The 23,613-nt window shown below is 42.1% G+C and overlaps 1 protein-coding gene across 1 annotated transcript; it reads left to right on the top strand.

Annotated features, from left to right (window-relative positions):
• Positions 1–139: 139 nt before the first annotated feature.
• Positions 140–22,703, top strand: RUBCNL (rubicon like autophagy enhancer). Its single transcript, XM_005420767.2, has 16 exons — positions 140–376; positions 506–614; positions 2,694–2,802; positions 4,868–5,536; positions 9,917–10,002; positions 13,197–13,407; positions 14,065–14,166; positions 16,247–16,289; positions 16,647–16,779; positions 17,183–17,328; positions 18,067–18,131; positions 19,236–19,474; positions 20,307–20,368; positions 21,284–21,437; positions 21,558–21,648; positions 22,122–22,703. The coding sequence occupies exons 2-16, from the start codon at positions 543–545 to the stop codon at positions 22,217–22,219; spliced, it is 2,280 nt and encodes a 759-aa protein (XP_005420824.1). The 5' UTR covers positions 140–376; positions 506–542; the 3' UTR covers positions 22,220–22,703.
• The last annotated feature ends 910 nt before the right edge of the window (positions 22,704–23,613 follow it).

Below are 23,613 nucleotides of genomic sequence, written 5' to 3'. Positions count from 1 at the left end.
TGCCCGCTGGGGTGGCGGGAGGTGCTGGGGTCTCCCTCCGCGTTCAGCGCTTGCCGAGCCGTGATAGCAGCAGAGCCGTGACTGCGCGGCGTGCCGGGGGCATCGCTGGCGTTTGCCATCGCCCCTGCCCCTGCCCGGCGCCCGGCGTGGGGGGAACTCCTCTGCACGGAGCTGGCTGCTGCCCACTCCGCTCCCTCTCTTCCTCCTTTTACAGCAAACTGTGAAGGACCACCTATCAGTAGTCTTCCTCTTATGCATGTGGAAGACGTTTCTGTTGTGTTGCTTAAAAAGCGAACAGGCAAACAAACGATCCCCCGTCCCTGAGTTAGGCATTTTTTTAAAGCACATTTCCATTGTTGCTGAGCTCTGATTTTCGGTGAGCTTCTCTAAGCGTGCCAAGTCGGGACGGAAAATAGTTCAGAATATTAACTGTAGAGTCTGCAAAACAGATGGAGAAGCACGAATAACGTAGTGGTGACTGTAATTTTCTGTCTATTGCTTCCAGGTACTTAACAACACCGAAAAATGAAAGCTTTCCCATCATGTCTCTCCATGCAGTAGCGCTCGCCAGCTTCAGCAGAACTGAAGTCTTCAAACACCCCTGCTCTGAGAAGGTGAGACAAGGGAGACCTCCGAATGGTGGCTCAGTGTGCTCTTACCTCGGAGGGTTTTGGTTCAAAAACCAGCTTTTAGTTTCCGTGGACGTCGTAAGTTATTTTTAAATGCTGGTAGAGTTAACTTGGGAAACACAGTCCCAATATTGAGGTGAGGAAGGAAAGGGCAGACTTCTTTTATAGTAGGAAGACGTCAAATTGTCTTGGTTTCTTTTTTTCTTGTTATGGCAGTGGTTGTGCTTTCCATGTGCTTCTGTTGTTGTTGTATTTCCTTATCACTGCTCTTTTATCGCTTTTTTTTTATTTGCGGTTATTGGAGGGGACAGTTATGTGGCTTTTTTTTTTCCCTGTGATTTAGTTGAAATCGTAGCATCTGGAGAGTAAATGGAAATTGTACCTGAATTCTCACACCGTTCTGATAAGAGCTGAGAGATGGGAGCATTGTTTAAAAACAAAGATAAAAGTCTTAAAACTCAGCACCCTTAACAGCTATGCTTACTGATGAAGTAGTTGTATTTATCTTGCTGGGCAGTTTTGATGCTTGCATCCTAAGGGGTAGAATCTGTTAATTGCTGAGAGTTTGTTAATTGTATTGAAAACAATTTTGACCATATGATATTTATGTGTGTAAAGCCTGCCTACATGCCAGTTTCTCTAAAGAAATACGGGGTCGGGGAATAGAAAACACTAGCAGATACTGAAAAGAGTATTTTTCTAAGTACTGGCATAATCAAACGCTAAATATTTTAAATTAAACATACTATTTTTGGTTTGAAATATTATTCTTCAGTTAAAAGGGAAATTCTCTGTGGGTTTTAATTTCTTCTGCTTTCCGTGAGTCTCAGGGGTATCTGGACAAGAGCTGTACTCTGAGTCACCTCACTGTTCCACGTAGGAAGTGTAGAGGTCAACAGCCCGGGGTGGCCGAGGACAGTGCACCTTTAACTCCCTTCTCTTTTTATGGGATCACAGAGTTCAGGGGAGGGTGAGAGGAGTCCTGGTCGTGCTTCAGTGTGCAGACATTCTCACTGATCTGTGGGGAAGGCACAACACCTTGGTTAAGTGCCTTTCAACGATGTGCATGTCGTCGGAGCAGGGCATCCCTTTCATTTCCCTGGTTTCTGTGATGTGCTCTGCAGGTCCATCACATACTTCAGGTAGCAGGGAGGTGGGGGACAAATTTTAGGTCCTCGCAAGGAATTTATGAGCTTAGGGAGGATACCTGTTGCTTTGCTGTCCTGAGTGTATCAGAGTCTCCTGTTGAAATTAGCCCCTGAGTATCTGCACTAAATTGTTTCCCTGGTTCAGTTTACAGTGTTTTGACAGTATTGTAAATCCATCTTTGAGGGTAGAAATACTGAATTGGAAGCATCCTGACTGCAAAAAGTGAAGTGCTGGTCTGGTATAAACCTGCTCAGGCAGTTCAAATGCATTCAAAATTTTGGTCAGCTTATACTGGCAGGCTCCTATGCCAGGTCGAGTACTATCTATCTGTGTCACCTCTTGCATTATGCTGAGTCAGTCATGTTACTGACACGAACCACATGTACTGTGTTCTATCAATTTAGGTGACATGACCACACTTGCTCCCAGTTGTTAGAGCTGGGAGATAAAGCAGCATATGGGTCAGATATTTGTGGAGTTGGATCCTCATAGATTTAGCTTATAATTTGTATACATCTAAAAAGGCCAGTACTTCCAGATACAGATTGGTGGTCCTTGAATTCTTTTCCACTCCACTGCTGTTGTTTTGGTAGATACACAGGCATCCTATTCAGCATTTTGTCTCATTTGTGCCTTATGCACATGCTTAATCCTCCTGCTGTGGAGAGTTTCTTTTGGTCACCTGCCTTCTGGAGTGAAATGAGAGATGCAGACCTGAGATGTGAGTGCTCTCCAGACAGTGCATGCTTCTGGGGAGATTTCCAGGCAGCCAGAAATGTAGGCAGTAGTTAGGTGACTGTCAGCAGGCTTCAGAACAGTGTTCTTCCTGCTGGGATGGCTGTGAGACTGAGGGTATCATTAGCAGAGTGCTGTTATCTTATAACCAAATTGTCTGCCTCTCTGTTCTCGTTATAGTTAAACCACGAAAGCCTAAAGGTGGCGTTCACCGACTCAGCGTGTTCTTCAAATCCCTCTGTGAGGATTAGCTGCCTGGCTCCGACACCTCAAATCTCTGTTCTCTCAGGTAATGCCAGTTTGTCCCAAATTGCCTCCCTCAGGAGTTTTGCTGGTGCTTGTAGTGCTAGCAAAAGCCATTGCTGTTTGTGTGTGCTACACAAGTCTAGTTTGTTTGAAGAGGGTTCCTTGCTTGTTGGCTTTGAGGGTGGTACAACATCAAAATACATTATACAATTTGCAAGTATGGGTGGTTTTTGCCTTTTAATGGTAGTTTGGCTGTTTTAGTTAATGCTGGCATTTGTGTGTGAGGGTGGATCAGGTTGCCCAGAAAAGCTGTGGATGCCCCCTCCCTTTAAGTGCTCAAGGCGAAGTTGGATGGGACTCTGAGCAATCTGGTCTACTGGGAGGTGTCCCCACCTACAGCAGGGGGTTGGAACTAGATGATCTTTCAGGCCCCTTTCAGCCCATAAAATTTTATGATTTTTCGATTATAACACTACATGTTTTACACAGAGAAGATGATGTTTGCAGCCCAAATTTAGGTATTCCTAATTGAAATGTCAGTAGTTACCAGAGTGTCTTTCTTTCCCTGAAAAGTTTGAAATGTATTTGTTTGAAAGTCAGCTAGTTTTAATTTTCCCATTCCTGTCCTTATATTGCCATGGCTGGCTACATTGGCAAGATGTTTGTTTGCAAGTGCAGCCAGTAAAATGTGCAGTTTTGTTCTATTTCTGCAAGAGCTTTGTCCTGGTAAGTGGCAGGTGACTGATCCCTATTACTGACATACTCTGGCTGATTTTGATCTGTCTTTACTAGGTTAGTTTTGCTAGCAGCTCTTGCAGTTTCAGTTATATATGATGTTCTCGGTTTTTTTCAGCTTTTTCTTGATGAGCACTCATCTTTTTATGGACTTGCTGCTCCAGAATACATAGGTTTTTTTGTTTAGAATTTGATCCCTTCATTAGTAAACTTTCTTATCATGTTGTTCGCGTGCATGCAGGCTTCCAGGTGAGAGACTTAGGGAGAAGTTTACTGTTTTCCAATGAGATATGTCCAAGGAGAGCAACCTCTGGGCAAAGTCTGGAGTCTGCAAGAGTTCCTGCTTTTTTACCAGCAGTGTTTAACAATCCTTGTGGTCCTAACTAGGAGTTCTTTGTCCTGGAAGTGATTCTTCTTGATTGTATCTATTCTTAGAATTTTACAGCTGACTTACCTTCTCCAAAGGAGATAGTTATTAACTTCATTGTGTTGATGTAGTCAATGGTTTCTTCTTGAACATAGACTTTGTGTCTAATCTGTCAATTACTTGGATTATGGCAGTTCTTCTGAGGCTTTTTTGTTTGTTTGTTTTTGGGTTTTTTGTTTGTTTTGTTCAAGGTATAGAACTTCAGTTTATTCTTCAAAAGCTACTGGTTGTGGTGCATGCTTCTGTGTCCTGCTAATGTTGCTATATCTGCCACTAAAAGCAGTTTTTCCATTTTCTTTCAAACTAAGTTTTGCAGTAGATTACATAGAATCTTGGCAGTGCTTTTCATTCTTTCAGAGGCATTCTAATGATCTTGGTGTGACAGGGCTAAGTTTGTTATGGTTTTGGCCAAGTGTTGCCACCCCATGAGTAATGGGACTGAAGTTTACTTTAGCCATTTCCAGTCTGACTGAACTGAAACACACAAGCAGGTTGACCTTGTATTACTGAGTGTATTTTTTGTTACTCTTTCTGCTCTATTGATCTTCCATGTGACTTACTATAATGTAATCTTCCCTTCTATTGGCAATAGGATCAGTACCTGTACCAGTAATAGTTTTGTTTTCCTGTTTTGTAGAATAGTGATGTTTTTGAGCACAGTGACAATCAGTCACCATTAAAGTCTTAGCTAATTGTGTTTGGATAGCAGCAGAATACTTTACTGTTGATTTATTACTTAGCCTTTATCAATGACAGAATTGCTTCCTGAGTGCAGAAAGCAAGAGGTTTTTTGCAGGAAGAGGCAGCAGCAAGTGGTGAGTGAATTCAGCTGTCCTGTCTTCTCACCTTTGTAAAAAATACTATGCATTTTATTCATGTTGTATATTAATCTTTTCTTAGTATTGTTTCCTACCTAACCCCTTGTTTTATTCTAATTTCTGAGCAGATGAATCTTCAAGACCAGCAGTGATTGGACATGCTGGAAGTTTTGGATCGTACCCAGGCAGTGCTGAAGCTATCAAAGACATTCTGATGTCTGTTTTAAATGCATCTGGTTTGAAGCCCTCTTTGGTGTTGGAGCAGAGCACAATGCAGGTAGCTGAGCATCCGGACAGTGATGTGGAGCAGTGGGAAGAAAGCAGCACCGGGGACAGCCATGATGACAGCGACAGTGATTCTGCACATCACAGCGCTGCCAGTACACAAACAGACATTCGGTTTACCAGGCCCCGGGCATGTTGGAACAACTCAGACTGTGATTCCCCCAAACCTTCTTCGCTGGATACTTTCCCTTGTCCCCATTATACTGATGGAGATCCTGCTGCTTCCTCCTTGAATGGTTTCACTCTTTCAAGCGTGTCCCCTCTGAAGCGTGACTGCTTTACCCAGGTGACGTTAACAGGAGGCACCGTCACATCCGCTGTTGTGCATTCTGGAAAAGAATCTTGTGCCTCCCCTGAAAGAGACTTGGCTTTCACAAGGTTGCTTTCAGATTTAACTGTTGGTAAAGCAGATCTAGTGAAATACCCTCATGCCGTGGAGCCTGCGCCTCTTGGCAACCGGGACAGCGATTCTCCCAGTGGCCTTTCCCAGTCAGAGCCAGTCAATCCAACAGGTAACTTTGCAGCTGCATTTTTGTTGTAAGATCTCTGGAAAGAGCTGTAATTGAAGCAAGTATTATTTATGGGGATTGCAAATAAGACAGATGCTGTCATTCAAAGTAGGAGAGAGGAGAGAAAGAGCTTAAAAACCAAGGAGAACCCTGAGGGGTGGTTGGTAAAATGGGAGATGCTCACGCTTTTGCCGTAGGCATCTCTCAGGATGCAGAAATGCTTTAGTAATATACAACTGTAGATAAAATGTAGAAGTTGCTGAGCTGTGAGAAATGCAGAACATCCATTGGATGAGCTTTCTACCAGCTTTATCTTGTCTTCACTGTTACCCTTTTCCCAACAGCAGATAGCATGGATCTGGGCATTGGGTAGTGATTCATTGGTGTGTGTGGGATTGTGTTGTGTTTGGCAGCAGCTGGAGGAGAGGACGTCCTTGGATTCTGGGGTTTTGGAGGCAGGGCATTATCGTCCAATTTCTTACGACTAAATTGGCTTGTTCTGGAGCGGGACTGTTTTTCCTGTTTCCTTTGCAAGTGCCCCTGAGGTTCTGGAGACACAAACCCCCATCTGATGTAAAATGAGTTCTTTATACCTTTCACCAGATTCCAGCCATATGGATAATCCCGTGTGTTGTCTGTGAAGAGGACTGGCTGAGGGCTGCTAGCAGAGAGTGCCCTTTGAGCTGGGTGCCTTCTTTCCCTCAAGTGTCAGGGGGTTCTGGGCAGTGTAGGCCTGTAGGTGAGGAGCTGTTCAGTGGGAAAGTTCAGCACGTGTCCCTGAGATGGCTGGGGGAGCAGCTGGCCTGGCCTTGGGGCTGTGTGTGCCTCCATGAAGTGGGCCAGCCTTCCTGGGCTGAAGGCTGGGGTCCCTGCCCTTTAGCTGAGGCAGCGGAACAGTCCCCTCCTGTTTAACACCTAATAGTGACAGGAGCAGCCTTTGGTACAGTGAGATGAAGCATTTGCAGTTTGTTTGTAAAGGATGTTAGTGGCATCTAAGGACTTAACTTAGGGCCACAAAGATGTTGAGATGGATGGAGCACCTCTCCTATGAAGACAGAGCTTGGGTTGTTCAGCTTGGAGAAGGCTCCAGGGAGACCTTGTAGCAGCCCTCCAGTACTTAGAAGGGGGGGTCTTACAAAAACATAGGAAGAGTGACCAGATATTAGGAAGAAATGTTTTACTATGAGGGTGCTGAGGCACTGGCACAGGTTGCTCAGAGAAGTTGTGGATATCCCATGCCTTTAAGTGTTCAAGGCCAGGTTGGATGGAGTCCGGGCCAACCTGGTCTAGTGAGTGATCTTTGAGCAACCTGGTGTAGTGGAAGGTGTCCCTGCCTATGGCAAGGGGTTTGGAACAAGGGGATATTCAACTTCCATTCCAATCCAAACCCCTCTATGATTTCATGATGATAGATTATGAGCTTCAGAAAAATATTGCAGCTGAAGCCTGATTTTTCTACTGGAATAAAGGCAAAGAGCAGGGAGTGTTCATCCTGCCTTTGTATTATAAAAGAATAATACAATGTCTAGGTTTGTTGGTTTGTTTCGATTTGGGTTTTTTCTTCTCCCTTTGGTCAGTAGTAGTCCTAACAGTGACACTCCACTGACCTCCACTTCCAGTTTCTGATCCTTTCTAGCTATTCACCCAGAACTCCTCCAAGGTCTAAGTTGGCAGCAAGGTCTCAAACAGGCACATGCTATTGCAGGACTGTGTGCTCTTAGTAACCCCTCTGTCATCTGGGACAGGCTGTTGTCATCAGTTAGTATGTGACGATTATGGCTGTTTCCTTCTGCTGGGTGTTGCACTGGCTCCGTGCCTTTGAGAAGTGCCCAGCAGGGAGAAGGAAACCGCACCCAGCGGTTGGGGCTGGCTGAGGCCAGTCACACGTGTTTGGGGAGCTGGCTCTAGAAAGCACAGCCCAGGCTCTCGGGGTCAGTGGGGACTGCGAGGCACGTGTAGGAGAACAAATACATCGTGCGTGACTCGACCTTCTGGCACGAGTCGGATGTGTCACAAGCTTCTGTTGGGGTAGTAGTGCTGCTGGCTCTCCAAAACAAAGGGAGCAAGGAATGTGGCAGCCAGGTGACTGAAGAGCATCCTTGATTTTACTAAAAGATACTCCTCATAGGAGGCAGGATCCTGATAGACACTTCGTGATGTGGTATGTTCTGTCTGCCTTAGACTTGGACCTTTTCTGGGCAAAGTGAAAACTTCTGCATTTCTTCATTCTTTGTTGCTTTTAACTCACTACTGGGTAGCTTGGGTAATGAGGTCTCATTCTCTCCTGCACTGTCCATTACTATGAGGATGTGAAAAGTGAATAGCAAAATGAAAAAGAAGAAATATAATGCCTAATTTGAGTACAGGAATTACACAATAGGATTTCCTGACTTGCTGTCTTAGAGATGATGGTTTCTCACAGGAGAATTGCTGAGGGATTCACAAGATACAAGAAAACTATGTAATATCACTTAAATTAGAAAGGTTTCTTTTTCAGTGGAATATAATTTTTGGTGGGTTTTTCTGCTGTTCCCCTGAAATTCCTACTAGTCTGTGTTTGTATGTTTGAGGCTACCAGAGAATGGCCCTTATTCAACCTTTTGAAAAAGCTCTGTCACTGTTAGTGAAGAGTTTGTGACTGAGTTTAGTGTTTTCTGGGGGCTTTATTGTGGCTGGTGTGTCACTGAGTTGACAAGCTTGTTCTTGCTTTTAACCTCTATGTACATCAAAGTCACTTCCTTCTGTGGCTCTTAGGGCTCTTTCCCCAGCCCCAGGCAACAGTGCTCAGGAGCAGAAGGGCAACCAGATAACTTTTCTGCATCAGACCCAGAGTTGCATCCCATTGCTTGATGTGCTGGGCTCCTTCCCTGTGCTTTTTTTGTTCTCTTTACTTAAAGATGCAAGTGGGATGCAAGAAGTAAGCAAAGGACAGAGCTCCCATAAGATTTCAAAATTATATTTAAGATGAATTGGATCTTATGTTTTAAAGAGAAAGGAATAATTTTCCCATTTCTTTATTTCTGCTTATTATTTTTAGAGAGTAATCTTTGTTATCCTAACAAATTATCTGGTGAGAATGTAATCTATTATCAAGCTATAGAGCTTACTTAGTAAGATGAATCATCAGGTAGGTATGAAAATAACTTAATTAGGCCGTTAAATGTGTTTTGAAAAGTCACATTGTCAGCCTTTCTGTTTTTCCTTCATGGTATCCACAATGGAGGTATTAATAATTCTGTGCAAAAAACTCTCCATCTGTGTCGCTCTGCTCGAGCACAGTGTTGACTTTACAACCTGATGTCATCAATGCTCAGGGCAGCGTAACATGGTTTCTCTAAGTACAGGAACATGAATAATCCAAACTAGGCCTGAGAGTCAGTGTCCCTCAGTTGGAGAAAAGTTTTACATAAATTATGATCATATTTTGTGGGAGCTCTAGCCTGTGACTTTTAAACCAATTTAGGAAGGGTGTTTTTTAAAAAATAAAAAGCCATTCATTAAGCTGTGCTATTTGCAAAGGCTTTAAATGGTGTCTGTGTGATGGCCCTTTTCCACCACATATGGTCTGTTTTATCCTGTGAACATCATGAAGGTGAAACAGAAACTGTGAGTTCAAGGTCCAAGAAGGGGTAGTAAGCCCCAGTAAGAACCTGACGTGTGCTCTGCTGTACAGTGAAAAGTTCTTATTGGGGAAAAAGAGATAAAATTTATTTCACATACTCATCAGAGACTACCAGGAGAAAAAAACTGCAATTCTGGGAAGGAAGGAATATTGTGGCTAATGCCACAGTTGGACGTAGTACCATTCAGTATGGGTTGCATTTGGAAGCAGGAGGGAAATTGCCTCGGGGTATGGAAACATAATGGCAAAATGTTTTCCAAACTTAATGTTTCCAAACACAATGCCAGCACTGATATGGGGAATCTTTTAAGGCTGGTGCATCTCTCTGCATGCCCAGACAGCAGTGGGGTTTGTGTTTCTTCCAGCAACTGTGAAGGAGCAGAGTGCAGTGTTAGCTGGCTGTGTCACCAACTCCAGAGCATCGCTGCAAATCTAGCCTCAGGTTCTGTTTGTGGTTGTCCCCATCAGCTCAGGCTGTGGCTTGGAGAGAACTGGTGTGGGAGTGCAGTGCTGCTGTCACAGCGCAGCATTTAAACTGTGTGTCTCTCATAGTTGATGTTCATGCTTCAGGTTGCCAGAATAGGTCAAATGCCAGCATGTTTCTCACATTTTTCTCCTCCTTAGCTTCTACCACAGCCTCCAGCCCCAATGGTGTTCAGTTTTGGGGAAAAACCCTTGCTTTGCTTTCTGGAAGTCCCAGCATGTGTCGTGGGAGCAGCAGAGAAAGAAGTAACTAATAAAAGTTCTTGTTATACCCTCAGGTTCTACTTCTCCTTTGAATATAAGTGCTCTACCCTTGAATCGTTCACTGCAGGATGTCTGCATGCTTCCAGAGGATGTGGAAAAGGTGAGGACATCAAACACTATCATCATCATGGTTTTTACCTTTTATTGTGGCAAAACCAAATGACGAGAGGTGTTTCTCAATAAAAGAACTTCCTGATAGATGTACTAATCTTTACAAATACTCTATTTTCCCTCTTCTTGCCCTCTATGGGTGAATCTACAGACATAAAATGCCTATTTCATAATTTGTCTTCTACTCTTGACCCATTAATTAAATATTTTAATTATTTTTAAATAATGGAAATATATACAGGAGCAATGTATGCTTCTGCTTTTCATTCCATCATTTCCCCACACATTCCTTGAAAGCAAACTTTAACATTAGTTACTTTAATGTTATATTAGAATATGTTACATAGAAGTTGTTGCAGCTGCATGCATGCATATGTATGAGATTTACCTCATGCTTTTACTATCAAAAGATGGGGAGAGGATGGGGTTTTTTTGTGTGTGCTGATGATAAGCATGTGAGATTTGTTGTGAAAGAATTACAGTATGATTACCAAGCACAATAACTCTAAAAGCTGCAGCAATTCAAGCAGTTTCTCACAAGGGCCTCAAACAGTCCTAGGTGTGTTGCCAGATAGGCAGTCCACTCAAGCCTGTAAATAGAGCTAAAGCTGTCACACATAACTCTGTGTGCTAAATGTTAATCTTTCCAGCAGTGGAAAAAGAGGGGTTAATGGATTGTAATGAGTAGGATTTAATATAAAAGAGCTTTAAAAATGTGCCTAGAAAAGGGGATTTTTTTGCTGGACTGTGTGCATGTGGTCCCATGTCCTGGGCCCCAGAGGTAATCAACATCTTTGTGCACAGCGCTGGTTTTACCAGAGGAGCAAGTTCTGCCTTCGGTTTGAAGCTCTCAACATCCATAAGGTGCATTTCAAACAACAAAACCCACTCAATGAATCACACACCAAAACTCAGTGAACTTGAACTAGCTTTTTGTGTTGCTTTTTATGAAAGGTGTTTCAGAAAGGAGACAATGTTGCTCCATCTTTATTGTGGGACCTAAAACAAAAGTAATTTGTTTTCAGACACCCGGAGACCAGTGAGCTGGTATCTGGATTAGAAACCACAATCTGAGTGTTGAGTGAATAAAGATCTTATCAGCTACTACTACTGTGCAGAGATTGGGGGCTGATGTGATTACAAGTTAAAAGATAGCAAGAGCTCAGTCCATTATGAGCAAGGCTGCCTTTAAAATAAACCCAAAGAACAAAAAAATCCAACCAAACAAAAACCCACTAAACTTTTAGCTTGTGAAATAATCTCTTTCAACTTTAGGACTGAAAGTTAAGGTACATGTGGTGTCAGTAGGTCCTGCAGTTGTAGTTGTGTGCCCGGAAGGAAATGGGTCAGATTATCTTAAAGGGACTTTCCACTGATGTTAGTGGGAGAGGACAGAAATGAGAAGAGATGAGAGATGGTGTGTCACAGCTGAGTTGGGTCTGCTTTGCAGGGTGAGGGAGCTATCAGTAGGCAGAGCTGAAAGCTGATAGTCATGCTGAGTACAGGAGTCTGTGTGTTCTGTTTCATGTTTTTGCAATGCAGCTCTCTCAGATACACTCATAATTGCTTTTATCAGCAGGGCATGCTGATAGGCTGTGTTCTGCCACTAACTTGAGACTTCTTCTATCTTCAAAGTAGGAGATAACTCCCAAAAGGAAAAAGACTTTTAAATTATTTCTTTACTAATGGAAGGATAGCAAACTCCTGGGCTCCTGAAGTTCACTGAAAGTTGTCTCTGGGGAAACTGTGCACCAAGCAAGTCATATTAATTAGTGGTAGGAAAAAGATAAGTCTCTCCAAACACCCACAGGGACTTGGGTGCACTCTCATGCTGAGATTAATCTTGTCTACATGTATTTGTCTGTGAGCGGTAAGAAAGCTGTGCTGTCTGTTGTGCTCCTTAAGATTTAGTTATTCCTAAACACCGATTCTTTCTTCATGGTTCCTATACAAGTTGAGGGGATATCTTGAATACTGATGTCAAGTGGTACAATTCTGAGCATAAGCCACTTTTTTAAAGGTTTAATTATCCTGCACTCAAGAGTCTCTAGCCTTGGGTACTGCCATAGCTTTTTAGATGTAAGTTTATGTTTGCACATGGCAAACATAAGTTTGAGAGTATTCTGGATGTCTCTGGGTTACCACCCTGAGTACAACTATCTCTCCATGATGTAGCCACTTTTGAACTGAGACTGATGTGGGACTTGTGCCCAGGCCATCAGCAGTAGCTCAGGTGGGGCTGGTGGGATGCTCTGTTACACCTCAGAAAGCAAGGGATACAGCAGTTATTTAGGAAAGGGCCCCAGGTGTGTGTGTCTGTCTCAGTGGTCCCTTTTCCTGGAGAATGGGTGACCAGGGCAGGCAAGATGGCAAGAGACATCACAAGGAAGTGTTGTCTGATTTGGAAATGTTACAGTGAAGTTTTGGAACAGCTGGCTTTTATTTAAGGCAGTGGGAAGCCCAGGGGAGCCAGGTTCTCACTCACTCTTATCGCAGACTTTCTACGTGGGGTTGAGTTGGCCGTGTAAGCTATCTCGCTGCATATTCCCCACCTCACTGCCCTAACTCCTAACACATGAAAACATTTTACTAGCTCCTGTACTTTCCACCACCCAAAGATCTACACTCCATTCAAAACTTGCCACTTCTGGCCCTGTCCAGCTAGCATGTGTGCAAAACTGCTTATACACATTGACTTGAAATTAAATAATGTTAAATAGGTTACTTGGATGCACACTTGCATACCTTCTGGCCCTGTCCAGCTAGCATGTGTGCAAAACTGCTTATACACATTGACTTGAAATTAAATAATGTTAAATAGGTTACTTGGATGCACACTTGCATACTAAATAATGCAGTGTAACTAGAAGACTTCATCTCTGAAATGCATACATATACACCAGTTAGTCATGTAATCAAGTTTATTTTTATCTAATACATGGCTAAGATAAACTAGATTGGATGTTATAATCAAGGGCGAGACAATTATCTAGGCAGTTGCCTTTTGCATATTCTTGAATTGCCCTTGGGGTGGTGTTTTTGAGTTTAAATAAAAGGTCAGACAGGTTTACATTTTTATTTATAGAGTTGAAAAAGTATGAGAGGAAAATGATACATTTCACTTCATCTTAACTAAATATCAGCTGTGCTGTGTACTAATGAGTGTTCCAATCTCGTGTCCAGGAGAACGCACACTTCTTTGTCGCAGACATGATTATAGCATCACTAGAAAAAATGAAATGTAATATCCTCAGCCAACAACAAGCAGAGTCCTGGGGTGTGGAGGAAACAAGTGGATCAGATGGCAGCTATCACACTGACTCAGAGTTATCTTCTTACCCTGGAGTGAAGAAGTCTGATTCTTCTGTTACCTCTTCAGACAGTGGTTATGAAGGCAAGTTACTTAATTTAGAATGTAGCCTTGTTTGAAAGCCTTTGCTGTTTGTTGCTGTGCAAGAATTTGTGTCTTTCCTTCTGTGTTTGCTTCTGCAGTAGGCAGATGAGGAATGCAACCAATGTGCAATTGGTTTGAGTGAGACTCCCCAGAGTGTTCATTCACATATAGTTTAAGGCAAGATAATAAATACTCCTGGCATTATTGTGCTTGAGTCAGCACATGCATTTTTAAGTAGATTTTAGTCTCTTGAGTAGTACAGATCTTAGTGATGAATCATGAGTCTAAAGTGACATAAAGTCTAAATGTTGTAAGTCTAAATGACATAAATTCTGTGGAAAAATGAATGGTGTTCTTGGACAAGAAAAGGGGACAGACCTATATTGGTCTCTCTCCTATGAAAAGGGGAGAGACCACTGGCAATATAAAAGGTTTTGGTTTATCTCGACAAGATTCTGGCTGAGAAGCTGAGGGACGTACTGTATGACAGACTCCCAAGAACTGGCCTGCTCTGTGTATGTATGAAAACAAATAAAATTGCTCTATCAATGCAGTCTGTGTGCTAAAGTTTTGGCAAGTGATGAAAAATGTAAACATAATTGTGGCTACTTATAAATGCTGGAAAAGTTTAACTGATCTTATCCTTGTCTTGGGCAGGCTGTGCTTTGCTGCCTCTCAGCTCCCCAGTGCATCTACCATCACATGAGGTTACCAGATTTCATTGCCACAGTGACTCAGAGGATGAATATGTAATTATTGGTAAGACTTTAAAATTATAACTGCAGAAACAGATATATTGTTCAGTTGAATCTATTCCATTGTTTGGGAATTCTCTCTATTTAGTAGATGTTATTGTAGGAGAAATAACATGAGAAAATGGAAACAATTATGTATGTGTAGGTCCTTATTAGAACACATGCAGAAATATCAGACTGCTGCAGGATTTCATTTCTAGGGAAGAATATCTTTCCTGGTTTGAGAGCGTGGTGAGCTGACTCTGGCTGGACACCAAGTGATCACCAAACCACTCTGTCACTTCCTTTCTCCATTGGAAAGGGAGAGTAATCAGAACAAAAGGCTTTTGGGTTGGATAAGGACAGGGAGACATCACTCACCAAAAACTGTCACAGACAAAACAGTCAGTTTGGGGAAATTAATTTATTGCCAATCAAATCAGAGTAGGGTAATGAGAAATTAAATCAAGTTTTAAAGCACCTTCCCCTCACTTCTCCCTTCTTCCTGAGCTCAACTTCACTTCTGATTTCTCTACCTCTTAGGGCTTCCCACACATTCTGTCAGGAGCCTGCTGCAGCATGGGCTTCTTTCCTCTAGGTCACAGCCTCCTTCAGCATCTTCTAGCCCCAGCCTGGGCTCTTCCACAGGCTGCAGGGGGATCTCTGCTCCCCCATTAATTCCCATGGGCTGCAGGGGCACAGCCTCCTCACCAAGGTCTGCATGAGGAGCTGCAGGGGAATCCCTGGAGCTCCAGAGCTCTGGCTCCTGGAGCACCTCCTGCCTCTCCTTCTCCACTGACCTTGGTGTCTGCAAGGCTGTTCCTCACACATATTCTCACACTTCTCTCCAGCTGCAACTGTGCAGGGTTTTTTCCCCTCCCATTTTGACTCTGTTATCCCACAGGCACTACCACCATGGCTATGGGCTCAGCCTTGGCCCGTGGTGTGTCCATTCTGGAGCTGTCTGGCATTGGCTCTCAGATTTGGGAGAAGCTTCTGGCAGCTTCTCACAGAAGCCACTGCCATAGCCCCTCCTGCTACCAAAATCTTGCCATGCAAATCCCACAGACGGACTAAAATTATGTCTAAGGATTAAACCAAAGGAACATGCATGAAGAAAGTGTGAAACTGGCACAACCTCAGTCAGCTGTAGCAGCACTGTTTGAGAGAATTTAGGACATGATAATTTCCTAATGAAACAGATTTACCCAGTTGTAGGCAGCCTTTCCCTCTGCTTCAGGACTAGAGCACAGTATCTCTGTTCTCTTACATGGGCTTTGCTTCTCTTTAGGACATCCAGAGTTTCATTCGGTTTGCTTCTGATTTTTACACATACAGAAATAGAAACCCTGAAAAGTGGCCTGTGCAACTTTTAACCTTTGTTTTATCTTTTCCTGATAACAAATGGATTTTTATTGTTCTCTTTGGTCTTAGAGACTTATTTTTTCCTGTCATCTTTCCCTGATCTACAAATGAAGAACAAGCTCCCAAAAGAACTGCATTCCTAGCAGCAAGAGTTACTTTGAGATGTATAAATGGGGAAACATTTGTCTTGAGAGCGATAAGCATGGTCAAAACCAACACTACCAATGTGAACACCTTGTTGGCATAAGCATATTGCGTCTATGTAGACAAAATGAAGTGGTGTCCTTTAGTTGCATTAATCTCACCTGTTACTAACATGTTTATAGCATTAACTGGTGTGTTTGTGACTGGTGTCTCCAAACATCTGTTAGTGTCCAAAAAAACTAATGTGGTCTCTCTTGGCTCTGTGCTATTGAATGACTTCTGTCTGGACCTTGATTAGCAGGTATTTCTTTCCTTACCATTTCAGCTCCTGAAGGCTGGCTGATGGTGATGATAGGATGCAAGGGTATTAGGGAATATTCTTCATCATGTCAGAGATATGCAGAGGAGATAAGACTCTCATATGCCTGTTTTGCAACCAGGGCTGAGGTTATTTCCCACATCCAGGAAGGGTGTTGGAAAGATGAATCTATTTGAAAATTACACTGTGGTAACACAGAAAGTATTTTTAAAATAGTGCTGAGTAAGAGACGCTTTGTTTCTTAAATGGTTTGATAAAATTTTCTCCTTTACTGCAGAACTTGAAGACCTTGAAAATCTGTCTGTTGCCCCTGATAACAGGTGTGTGTCTTTACTACAATAGCCCTATGGCTCTGCCTTTTCTGCTGGAACAGCTTTCTGGTGGTTCTTCAGGCTGGGGCAGGGAAAGTTGTGGGAGGGGTAAATTGGGCCCTCTCAAGGAAGAGGAAGGAATGCTGCTTGACAGCAAATGTCTCTGGAGCTTGGCTTAGCAGTGTTTCTCTGGTCCCCTAGTCTTGCTGGAGGGTGGTGTCTGTAGCTCTTCGAGGGCCTGGGTGTATCAAAGAAACAGGGTAGGAATGAAGGAATGGGAGAAAACTTTTCCCAGGCACAGAAAAGGCAGTGGAGATACTGATGACATGCTGCTATTTTTCACTGACAGTATTCCTTACCTTTCAGTTCATCTTTTGAACCAGGCTGCAATTCCGCTGAAGCAACAGCCCAGGAGTTGTGCAGAGCTTTCAGAAAATACTGGTTGCAGACAGACTCTGCAGTTCAGCTGTCTGGTTGCCTGAGCTCATCTAAGCAGAGAGTGAGTCTGATCTGAAAACAACGAGCTCTTTATTCAGTTCCCCAAATAATCATGGTCTCACTGCAGCTGCTTTGCTGCTAGGAAAAGGAGGAAGCTACGTTAAAAAAAAAAAGAAAACAAATACACATGAGTGCTTACAGTTTATTAGTTCATTTTATCTAAATTTTTAGAAAATGTCTTCTCTCTCCAGCAAAATTCAGCACACTTAAAACATGTAGTTGTGAACAATCAGGATGTGCTTTCTTCTGGGACTGATGTGAGGGAGTTTTAGGTGGGACTACATGCAGATGAAAACTGAACTTTAAAATACTGGAGTATAACGGGAGATAAACATCTCCTATAGCATTTAACATATGTCCAGTTGATGGGCTGGTTGTCTTCATGAGCTTGTCTTTCCCAATAGTCTGTGCTGAAAGAAGAGATTCCAAGAGAACTTGAGTCCAGTTTGAATCTGGCTGAAGAAATAAAGATCATATCCAAGTTGAGAGGATCTTCTGGCTGGTCCCCACCAAGATCACAGATTATATTTAATATTCATCCTTCAGTCAAGTAAGTTTTGAGGAATCTGGGCATTGTCATTTAGTATAGCACGGGGAAAGCTGATGGAAGGAGCTTGGGTGAGTAACAGACCTAGTGCTTGTGCAGATGATCTGTGAACAGCTCTAGAGCTGGTGCATGGCACAGCCTTCTGCAGTGTCTGTCACCAGCCTCACTGGAAAACAGATGGCCTTTTTCCCTCTCTTGGCACGTCCTGATTAACACAGCATGTACAGTTTTCCATGTGATAATGCATGCACTCTTTGGTGTTACAGTGGCAGTGTACTTAGCTCCTGAAAATTTCATTTTGTGACACTACCTGGAGAATATTCTTGCCTTTCCCTGCTGTCCTGCTAGTATTTTATGGATAGCTGGTTTTCAGAAAGTGGGGGGAAGGCAGCAGGTCATGTATAAGGAGATGGCTGTCTCACCCTGCATCAATGCTGTGAAGTGCAGACAGTAAGCAAACTGGCTGTTCCCTGTGTTGCTGCAGGTACAGTTGCTTTTTCAGTTGCAAATGTGGATTTCCCCTCTCCAAACCCTATGATACTGATGCCACATTAATAAATGGAAAATAATTTACTTCTTTCAACAAGTGTTATGGAGTGTCTTCATGTGAAGGGTAGGAGTCAGCTCCTGAGGTGGAGGTTGTCCCTGGTGCCAGTGTTAGCTCTTTTGCACTTTGGAAGAATGTTAATTAAAACTGTCTTTTGGGTGCTGAATAGTCTAACTATTTGCCTCTGTATACAGGAGAGATGCAGTGGTGGCTGCTCAAAACTTTACATGTGTTGGCTGTGGAACCCCAATAGAAAGCAGTAAGTATTACCAAAACTGCAAGAAACCCCTGATAAGTGCAGTCCTTGTACTGCAATCAGTACTGTAATCAGTACTATAATCCTCACCAACACAGATGTACCACAATTTTTAAATTATCTGAGCTAGAAGGAAAGTCTCATTGTTGGATGTGCCTGCAGTAGTAAAACAGACAGTGGGATCTTTCCGGTGTCTGGAATTTTTCATACAATACAGAATACAATACTTGATAGATGTCCTTCTCATAAACCACAAAAATTCATAACAGTCATAAAACAGAAAAAAAAAAAAGACACTATATAAAGAAAAAGTCAAGCTTCCTGGCTGGAGAGTGCTGGTTTTGCATAGTCCAGTTGTTTTTTTTTTAATAATTCTTTCCCTGTGCCAATTTAGACATTGCCAAAAGTCTCTTTCTGGGGGCTGTAGGCAAGCTTATGGAATCTGTGGTTTTGTTCTTTCGGAGTGTCTTTTAAAAAGTTTTTGTTTCTTTAGATCTTGATGACAAAACTTTTCTTGTTTTTTTTGTTTAATTCCTGATTCTTTGTGAGAACTGCTTGAAAGCACAATGATTTACAAAGCCGACAAACAGACTTTACCTAAGAAATCTTTGAAGTGGCTTTTAAGTCTTGCTCTGGGTCAGCTCACAAGAGCAGCATTAAGTATCAACAATCTATGATGGCATATTAAGTTGAGCAAATAGGAGATGCTGTAATAGCTGGGAAAAACCCCACAAGTCTCTTGATGTGAAAAAGTATTGTACCAACATGACTCCAAAATTGGTGGAAGTATTTTTGTTGTGTATTTTACATAGTGTTTATTTTGTGGTTAAAGCAACAGGGTTTTTCTAAGATGTTATGTTGATAATTATAATCAGTTGAACAAATATGGAAATGAGGAAAACTTTCTGTTCTAATGCCAAGTACAAGCCTTGTACATGTGTTCGCCACAATAATAAAACCCTCTACTGAAAAGAATAAAACAAACAAAAAATCCCTTTCTCTGCATTCCACTAGATCTGAGTTATTTAGACAGACTAGGCATACAGACAAGAGTTATGTCCCATAAGTTTTTAAAATCCTCAGAATTTTATTGCTGTCTGCCTGCAGAATATATCAGGAGACTCCGCTATTGTGACTACCTGGGGAAGTACTTCTGTGACTGCTGCCACAGCTATGCCCAGTCTTCTATTCCTGCACGAATACTTTCCAAGTGGGATTTCAAAAAATACTATGTCTGCAACTTCTCCAAACACCTACTGGACAGCATATGGCAGCAACCTATTTTCAATGTGTCGTCTATTAACAAAACCCTCTACACGAAAAGTAAAGAAATGGACAGGGTCCGGGTAAGTGTGGATTTTTTTATTAGGAATTTCTGTGTCTCAGACTTTCAGGAAGAAATCCTTAGGGCAGGTTGTCCTCCGTGTGCATGTAGTAAGGAGAAGGGTTGTTTTTTTCTGACTTATCCCATCACCACTTCTGGGAATTGCCGCCTTTTCCTTCAGGTGAAGGGAGCAAAGAGAGGTGTTTCCAACCTATGCCAGAAGTCTCCTTAGCCCTGTTTTCTTTGGGAGGTGTTTCCTTAGTGGTTTCCAGTTTTAGTGAATATAAGGGAGTTGGTCTTCAGCAGTAAATATTTACATCTTTCTGGCTTTTGGCTGTTGAAAAGTTCTGTAATTTTGGAACGACTCCTTAATTTTGTGAGCCATTCGGGGAAACATCCTTTGCTTATGTAAGAGCTGTACCTCCTACAGCTTCAGGAAGAGTGTTCTGCTGAAGACTGCAAGTAGGCATGTCTTGGCTGAGGAGTTTACCTGGCTTACCTGTTCTTACACAGGTGTGGGTCTAGCATGCATCAAGACCTGCAGCCATTTTTGGACTTGCTTGTCAGGGAATAAAAATAACCTTTGCTTGCCTTTGGCTTTTGTGCATTAGAAAATCCATTTGTTTAATACTATGCTAGGTGTAAAGTCCCTTTTTTTTAGGTGTGGTTTGGCGTACTTGCAAGGGTTGCAGACTCAAAAGTGGTGTTCCTCACTTAGGAATATATAAAAGCAATTTTGATTTAAAATTGCTTTTATATATTCCTAAGGAATAAAACTTAGGAACTTATAAACTTAGGAATATATAAAAGCTTTTGATTTAAAAATGGCTTTGTTTATCTCCTCCATCTTTTAGGAGGCGCAAGAACAGCTCTTTCATTTAAAAAAGCTTTTGAAAACCTGCAGGTTTGCTGAAAGGTATGGACTGTGATTATACATGAAAAATAGCTTAATAAAATGTATATTATGTGCTTATAGAGCCTTCTTCTCTAGAGACATTTGGGTGCAGTTTTAAATAAGTTGATATGATCATTAGGGAACTCTAATAAAAAAACTGCCTTCTATTGCACTGCAGATGTTGAGTGAAGTACAAGTTTTATGTGGTAGCTGTTTGTTGTGATATAGTTTGGTTTTAAATGTTGAGTCATTTTAGTTAGGTGTGTATTTTTTCCTGTTCTGTTTTTCCTAGGTTCTTGCTCCTTAAAATGTCAAAGATACTTAACTCTCTGAGAATATCTGTCATTAAAAATATGTTGGCTTTTTTAAATTAACAAGTGTGTTCCTTGAGCATTTAAAGATTTCTTCCAGAAATCTGTCATAATGCTGAATTCAGTTTATTTTATAAAAATATTAAAAAGAAAGTACTAGTAAGCAGTAGTGATAAAGACCAATAGCTCTATTTTCAGTGTTCACCTTATCAGCACAAGCATAGTGCCACCCAGTAGTGACCTAGTGTCTGCCGGATAAAACCCCTCAAAGTCCTCTTTGCAAAGCAAATAAATAAACCTGGCTTATTTTATTAGATACTGTTTGGGATTTTGCCTACTGTTCCTGAGGCAGGAGAGAGCCCTTTACACATTATTTAAGGATTGCTGGGATAACTGTGTATGGCAACTCCAAAGCTGAGGAATGCATGTTTAAAGCAGATGGTTTATTCTGAATCTCAAACCTTTCAGTTTTTATTAGTGATTTCAAACTGGGAGGGGAGGTAGATAGCAGGAACTTGCCTTGTATAATCCCCATGTGACTAGAGAAGTGAAAGATGCTTGTTCTGGAAGGACACTTGAAAAACAACTTTTTGTAACTTTATTTGGGTTTTATTTCTCTTTGCAGTGTACTGAAAGAATTTGAACAGGTTCCCAGCCATCTGACAGAGGAGCTGCATCTCTTCTCACTGGATGATCTGGTGAAAATCAAACGAGGGCAGTTACTGCCCCTTCTTAAAGATATTCTGAAGAGCTCCACCTCTCATGTAGATGGCTGTGAGGTAAGGAAAAAACAGGGCTTTTAATGTCTTTGCAGCTGCTACTGTAAGGAAATATCCCTGCTGCCATTCCCAAATAATTTTTTACTTATATTTAAATTGAATCCTTTTGCTGTTTTGTAGCTCTGTCAAGCGAAGGGGTTTATCTGTGAATTCTGTCAGAGCGCAGACCTGCTCTTTCCATATCAGACTGCCAAATGTAAAAGGTGCCCAGGTATGTTCCAGACTGAATGCTTTTCTTTCTTCCTTGGGGGAATTTTGGTGTATAAAACCATTTAGACTTACTTGAAGCATTGAGAACTAGCTTCACTGAAAGCATGCATATTTGAAAACCTGCATGTGCACTCGGAAGCCATGGGCAGCCTGCATCCTCAAAAACCAGCCTGTGGCAGCTGTTTCGTATCAGTGGATTCAGAGAGCAAAACCAGGCACTTGCCTGACTATGATTATGCTTGCAGAGGGAGCCTATTTTTTGGGTCTAGGCATGAGAGAGCTGTTTTGTCAGATCTTGCCAGCATTCAGTGTAAATTATTACAGTGGTGGTGGTTGTCCCAGCCTTGCACTGCTTCTGTTTACTTTTGTGCTGATATGTACATGATAGAACATGATTCAAAGAACACAGCTGTTGATTAATTTTTTTAATTCTATTTTTTTCCCCTCTAAATGCTACTCTGTGTGTATAAACAGAGTGCAAAACATGCTTTCACAAAGCATGCTTCAAGTCTGGAGGCTGCCCCAAGTGTCTGCGGATCTCAGCTCGGAGGACTCTTTCAGAAACTCCATGACTGGTGCCTCAGTGAAACTGGGTTCCTCTCACTGCTGGCTTTAGAAGATGCTCAGAGCCAAATCTTCAGGTGCATGGTTAAGTGTTAAATAATGTTGTTTTAGACATTACTGTTTTTAATGCATGTCTCCTTTATGGGGGGTAAAATAAAAAAAAAAAACAGAAAAACAAAAAATAAACATCAATTTCATTATTGTCATTGAAAACTCACCCTGAAGGAGTTTCATCTTAATGGTGACAGACTGGATGTTAATTTTTTGGGCTGCCTTTTGTTGCTATGTTTTGTCCTTGGATGTAAGATTTTTAATACTGTATTTTTTCATGTAAAATGATTAATCTCTGTAATTCTGCAGATAATGTATAGATAGTAAGTGAGCGTTGGAAGCCTTTGCCTGTGTTTGATTTTGGAAATGGGGAAGAAGTGGTGAAGTACAAAATCATTCTCTGAAAACCTCTACAATAAATAGAAAAGTCTTGTCTGCAAATTTTAGGCAGATGCTAATCTGAAATTGTTATGGCAAATGCTTGTTGTGAATTTGAAGTTTCTTTTAAACATATCAATTCAACAGCCTGTGGTGTTAACTTGGCCTGCTGCTAGGTGCTCTTCACACTTCACCCAGCTGCTCCCTCACCTCATTCCTCAAGAGGACAGAGGGAGAAAAGAAGATGGAAGAGTTCACAGACTGAGATACAGACAGGGAGATCACTTGCTAGCTACTGTCATGGGTTAAAAAAACCCCAAAACCCTGAATTGGAGAAAATTAAATGTATTGTAAATTAGAAATAGAGTAGGGTGGTGAAAAGCAAAGACTAAACCAATAATTTTCTCTTACCTCACCCACCCATTTTCCAGGCTGAACTTTGAATCTTCATTTCCAATTTTTCTACCTTATAGCCTGCCCCAAGTGGTGCAAGGCAGATGGGGAGTTGGGGTTGCTGTCAGTTCATAACTGCTCCTTTCTTCTACTCCTGCCTCCTCACACTTTTCCCTTTCTCCACTGTGGATCCTTCCCATGGGCTGCAATCTTTCAGGATAAACCTGCTCCTGTACAGGCTCTCCAGGAAGATGTAGTTCCTTCGGGAAATATTCCTGTGCTCCAGTAAGGTCCTTTCCATGGACTGCAGGGGAATCTGTGCTCTGATGCCTAAAGCATCTCTTCTTCCTCTTTTTTCACCGACCTTAGTGTTTTTGCTGCTGTTTCTCATGCTTTTTCTTAAATACAGTGTTTAGCAGTATCACCATTGTGGCTGATGTGCTCAGCCCTGTTCTGCAGTGTGTCCTTTGGAGCTGGCTGGAAGCAGCTGTATCTGGCATGGGGCAGTCCTGGCCTCTGCACACACAGGCCACCATGCAGTCACCCAGTGCCAGCATCTTGCCACCTCCACCAGCTACTC

The sequence above is a fragment of the Geospiza fortis genome, unplaced genomic scaffold (genome assembly GCF_000277835.1).
Source record: "Geospiza fortis unplaced genomic scaffold, GeoFor_1.0 scaffold194, whole genome shotgun sequence".
Taxonomy (NCBI): Eukaryota; Metazoa; Chordata; class Aves; order Passeriformes; family Thraupidae; genus Geospiza; species Geospiza fortis.
This window is presented reverse-complemented; position numbering and strand designations above follow the sequence as displayed.